Raw genomic sequence first — 6,000 nt, 5'->3', positions numbered from 1 at the left:
ATTTTATTATTATTATTATTATTATTGTTTCCACATGTTGAAAATTGTAAAATGTAAATTGAGTTTGAGTTTCAGTGAGCACTGACTCCTGCAGCTGTGGAGAGAGGTACTGTGGACTGTGTGTGACACCCTGTTCTTCTGTTCCTATAAAAAAAAGGTGAATAAATCCTCCACATCTCAACTCCTGTGTGTTCATCACGACAAAAGACACAACGCAGAACAGTGACTGTTACAAAAATGGTGCCGTGACCCGGATTCTTCAGATCAGCTGCTGCAGATCGCCGAGGTTATGCTGTGAGCAATTACTGTAAGCATATCATACAGCAATCAGAAAGGATCCTTTGATCGTTGAGACCTTTTATAAAAGGGATTTTGTTTCGCTGTGGCTGTGTTTTTCCACAATTTATCATTACCTTTCCTCACGTACAGTGTCTCTATACCACGTGTCCTTGTATAGTTAAATTTTATTTCAACGTCAAAGTCCCACTGTTATATTAATTGTGATTGAAATATAATGGATTTTACACCATTTGGGAGGGGTAGAGGGTGGGTGCAAGCAGGCACTGCAGCGCAAGCTAGGCAGCCAGCAAGGCAAATGTTTTCCACTCCCACCGCTGTTAATAATGACACCCTGGCACAATTGCGTGACCTTTTAGGGGAGTTGGGAACCCACATTGGTGACACTTTTGTTAGCCGCATATTAGCCAACCAAACACCTCCCCCCGCACTTAGTTGCCCACACCCCATGACTCCACCCCCGCTTGAGCCCATGCCCTCCCCAGTTGATTTGTCTCGACTGAACATCATGTTAAAAGCAGCTGTCAAAGAACCAGTGATGTATAGGGGGGATGGCTCAGACAAACACACCGTACAAGAGTGGATAGATATGATGTACGCTTACCTGCATAAAAATAATTGTCCGACTACAGAGAAGGCGGATGAAATCCTCAGTCATCTTTTGGGACGAGCTAAGAGTATCGTCAAAGTGGGACTGAAGAGTAGTGCTGATATCAACACACACCCTGAAGTGGTATACGACATACTCAGAAGATACTTCAGTGACTCTCCCATGTCCGGCTTACCAATGGCTGATTTCTATTCTACACAGCCTGACGCAAATGAGAACCCAGTGGGTTACTGGGTTCGGCTCAATACAGCAGCCGAGCATGCTGACCAGCATCTGCGGAAAAATGGAGAAAAGATGGAGAACATGTCAGTGCAAATTGCTATGATGTTCATCAGGAACTGCCCCAACCCCGAACTCTCCAGTGTGTTCCGATGTAAGCCTATCAGCAAATGGTCAGTCATGGAGGTGCAAGAAGCAATCGATGAGCACCAGAGGGAGCACCAGGCAAGGAAGAGGACCATTAGAGCAGAGAAGTTCAAAATTGTGACAGCAGCTACCATTACCTGTCAACCTGTAGTTGAGGAGCTGACTACATTGAGAGGAGGTGTTCAAGAACCTTCTACACAAACAAAGGTGAGTGCAGTCACCACTTCAGAAGCAGGGGCTTTAGAACGAGTACTAAGCATGCTAGAGGGCGTTTTGGCCAGAGCAACCTCCCCAGTCCAACAGCCGACCCAGTGGACACGCCCCACTTTTTGCTGTGTATGTGGTGACAAAACTCACATCACACGTGAACACTGCATGAAAGAGAAGAGGTGCTTTGGGTGCCTGGAACCTGGCCACACAAAGAAAGATTGCCCACGGGCCGCTCCACACCAAACCCAGGAAGAGAACCACACACCCAACCAGGGAAACTGAGTCGCTCAGACTGCGGCGGGCAAAGTGTGAGTGCATCATGTCAGACCCTCAAAACTGAAGAAGACCTACATGCAATATACTGTATGAGGAGAGCTGCAAGACTGCACCGAATGGTAGTGTCATGATTTTACAGAATATACACAAGCTTGAGAAAGCAAATGATCTATTCTACACTGATGTGCTGGTGAATGACCAAGTTGCACTGTATGCCATGCTAGACACTGGTTCAATGGCTTGTACGATGAGTGAAGTAGCAGAAGAGGAGCTCCGCAAGGCAGGGTTGCTGTCAGAGGGTGCCCAGTCCACCAAAGATATTTTTCTGGTGGGTTGTGGTGGTGTGCCTGTGCGACCCAAGTACATTCACTTACTCAGTGGCCTAGTGGTTAGAGTGTCCGTCCTGAGATCGGTAGGTTGGGAGTTCAAACCCCGGCTGAGTCATACCAAAGACTATAAAAAAATGGGACCCATTGCCTCCCTGCTTGGCACTCAGCATCTAGGGTTGGAATTGGGGGTTAAATCACCATAAATGATTCCCGGTTGCGGCACCGCTGCTGCCCACTGCTCCCCTCACTTCCCAGGGGGTGATCAAGGGGATGGGTCAAATGCGGAGGACACATTTCACCACACCGAGTGTATGTGTGACAATCATTGGTACTTTAACTTAAACTTTAACTTTAACTTTAAAGTTGAAAATCTATGGACAAGAAGCAATCGTGCCCACATTAGTCGTGCCAGGCCAGCTTGACCAAATGATAGCAGGTATAGTATGTTGAGTCATCATTCACTGAGTCATCAGAGTCCATCTATGATGAGACACAAATTCGGGTTTCGGATGTGGTGACGGGAGATGTCACAGAAGACCGAACAGCCAGTTGGGTTCTAGACAGTGCTTCTGCCAATTCGCCATCAGAATGTCTGGATGCTAATGAGGAGCTTGAAGACCCTGATCTGGATGAAAGTGCCAGCCAGAGGCGAAGGAGTGTGTCAAGTGTGGTTGATGGGACAGGCCATGGCGACAACCCCCCAAGCACAGCGATCAGTGTTGTCTCCCGTATAAGAACGAGGGTGGGTAGGCTGGTGAAACCTGTAGATAGGCTAATTCAGAACATGACCCAGAAGAAAATATCTGTTTGAGTTACAAACCTCTGTAAACCATCAAGTGTAGTTCTTTATTCCAATGTCTGGGTTGAACATGTATAGCAGTGATAAATATCAGGTACTCCTTGTCTTGTGAAAGGTATATATTTTTATTACCTTTGTAAAGTAATGTGTAAGGTGGTGTAAAAGGCACCTCTTTTTTTGCAAGTGTACCCAGGAGGGCTGCGCAGCCCTCCTCGGCCATTTTCTCAGTGATGCGAGTAACTAATAAGTTGCATAACATGAATGTATTAGAGTACTCTGCTTAGTCTTGAAGTATTTTGGTGAAGTTCAGAGGGGAGTATGTAGCCGAGCTAAATTGTATTTAATATTATTTTAATGTTGGTCATTTATTCACATTATTTTTTGTTTTGAACTTCCCCAAAAGTGTCTTTTATTGTAAATAGGTTCCACTCTATTGTTTTCCATTACATACCTTTTTTTTTTCCTGGGGTGTGATTTGGCATTGCACCTGTGTGACCAGCTTCAGTGAGCAGTGACTCCTGCAGCTGGTAAGCCACGTTTATGTCTCTCCCCCTTCATTTTCTTATAAACTTGTTGCTTGTCACTCTTAAAGTGTTTTATGAAAATGCACACTGTCTTGTGGCTTGCTGTTAAGCATGCGGGTTGAATTCCCAAACTTTGTTTTTATTAAATTGTTGTAAAAAACTGATTTTTATATGCTAAAGGATGTGTGGATTAGATTAATGCTAACGGCAGTTACTACGGGGTTTCCTGGTCTCGTGAGTTTGCGCACGGGTCAAAAACTCCCCTGCGTGTCTGTGTGGACATCTTGTGTCTGTTTTTTTATTCAATCAATTTGTTTGAGACTATTTTATGCTGTGTTTGCCTTTTTATTATTGTTATTATTTTTTGTTATTATTGTTATTATTATTATTATTATTATTATTATTGTTTCCACATGTTGAACATTGTAAAATGTAAATTGAGTTTGAGTTTCAGTGAGCACTGACTCCTGCAGCTGTGGAGAGAGATACTGTGGATTGTGTGTGACACCCTGTTCTTCTGTTCCAATGAAAAATAAAGGTGAATAAATCTTCCACAACTCAACTCCTGTGTCTTCATCACGACAAAAGACACAACGCAGAACAGTGACTGTAACATATATATTTGTATGTATATTTATGTATATTTGTTTGCATGTATGAATATATAACACTTCATTATATGCTTTATTATTTGTGAATGTGTTACTCTTAAGACCATCATATCCAACACATTTGCTTAATTTAGGAACAAGTTTCTTAAAATCCCCTCAACTGCACTCTGGATCTTGGCACATTTCATCAGGAATAGTGAGTTACTTAAACTTGAAAGCAACCCATTCCTACTTCTCAGCGCCCACTGGTAATGTGGTCGCAACAAGGTAGTAGGTCTGAACTATACACGTGGATGACAATTGTAATGTTTGAAAAAGTTGATACTGTATATTGTTGGGATTTGTAGCTCCTGCTTTGTTTACACAAGAAACAAACAAACATTTTGATTAGACAGTTGTCATACGCATTTGAGCAATAAACGTGCAAAACTTCACATACTGTAAATTGCAAATAAAAAATGCAGTAAAATAATATAATATAAGAATAGAATAGAATAGAATAGAATAGAATAGAATAGAATACAAGTAGTAATCACCAACAGCAAAATAAGAAGGAGATGGAAAGTGTATTTTTAAACACTGATCCATGAAAATGTTGTGATCGATTTAGGATGGTGATAAATAAGAATCTGAAATAGATGTTTGTCCCTGCAACTATACTAATTAACATAAGCAAATGTCATTTTAAGGGTTTGATAGAGGAGCAACAACACAAACACAACAACCTGGAGTGTTAATGTCAATTCCAAACGTTACCACATTGTAAAAATAAAAATCTATAAATCCAGGTCAGCTTTTTCATTTGTGTTATGTCAAAGGCTAAGAATCAGACTGATGCAATACAACATTAGTGAAAAGCCTTTTTGATTTAAAAAAAATATGTAAAGTAGCTTTTTTGTAGTGTTCTTGTTTGAAGCATTTTGGAATGAAAATAACTCAAACATATATTTATCAACTGAGAGTTCCCTTTTTAAAGGTTAGAATAAACGCAGATAGAAATGAATTAGTAAATTGTATTTTGTTTTTTATTTTTTATTTTACATTATGTTTCTCGTGTTTGCAGTAAAACATTAACATGATGTACAGCACTACTCATTCATTTTGTAAACTCACTAAATCATAATTAGGATGGAACAAATCTGTAAACATTAGGGAACATTAGCATTTGATCCTCTGCTGATAATTGTTTAACGATTTGAACAGCCCTTTCATTTTATGGAAGGTTTCTTAAGATAAAATATAAATAAAATAATTTCATTAAACAATAGTCAAATTGGCGTTGTTTTGCAAAAGATTTGATAAGCTGTATTGCATTTACATAAACAGTAAAACAGTAGCGCACGTCACTACGTAAGATGATGTCATGTCGACGCCGTCAACGTGGTGACGTCACAGGAAAAACAATTCAAGAGGTCTGTCTGTGCCCGCACGCTTTCTCCCGGCTGGTGAAAGTGACACCATTGAATTGGAAGCATTACCTGCTTAAGACGGTCTTAGTTTAGTTTGATTTAGTTTAGTTTAGTGCGTGATTGTAAAAGCATGTATTTGAGTCAGCTCCCTGACGATGTCCTCTATCATATTTTGTCTTATTTGGACTGGAAAACACTCAGTCGCCTTTCTCAGGTTTCTAAAGCCATCTTTCATTTTGTCAGCCGTGACTCAGTGTGGAAGAAGATGGCTAAAGACATGTTAAACACCGGAATCTCTCCGAACGGAACCGACCTGTAAGATACATCTCCGCTTGCCTATCATTAGCATTAGCATTAGCACTCGCATGGTTGGCCAACTTTGATGTGTTGTGATGTAATCTTAAATGACAGTAAATAAACACTAATGTCCAGAAGCAATCACAAACATATTGTTTGGTCAGACCCAAGAAACATTGTCACATGTGATCTAATGTTCAAACTATTCCCTCAAGGAATTTCAATGGAGAGAAGTGAAAGTGTGATCAAGTGCTAGCCACATATTATGTAAT

At 40.8% G+C, this 6,000-nt stretch overlaps 1 protein-coding gene across 7 annotated transcripts in view; it reads left to right on the top strand.

Annotated features, from left to right (window-relative positions):
• The first annotated feature begins 5,404 nt into the window (after window positions 1-5,404).
• The window catches only part of fbxw4 (F-box and WD repeat domain containing 4), a 184,918-nt gene continuing 184,322 nt past the window's right edge, over window positions 5,405-6,000 (top strand). For all 7 annotated transcript variants that reach the window (XM_061911017.1, XM_061911022.1, XM_061911021.1 and 4 more), the window contains exon 1: window positions 5,405-5,746. In XM_061911017.1, the coding sequence (XP_061767001.1) occupies window positions 5,562-5,746 (185 nt within the window). In that variant the 5' untranslated portion in view covers window positions 5,405-5,561. The remainder of the gene's footprint in view (window positions 5,747-6,000) is intronic.

Source organism: Nerophis ophidion, linkage group LG09 (assembly GCF_033978795.1).
Source record: "Nerophis ophidion isolate RoL-2023_Sa linkage group LG09, RoL_Noph_v1.0, whole genome shotgun sequence".
NCBI lineage: Eukaryota > Metazoa > Chordata > Actinopteri > Syngnathiformes > Syngnathidae > Nerophis > Nerophis ophidion.
This window is presented reverse-complemented; position numbering and strand designations above follow the sequence as displayed.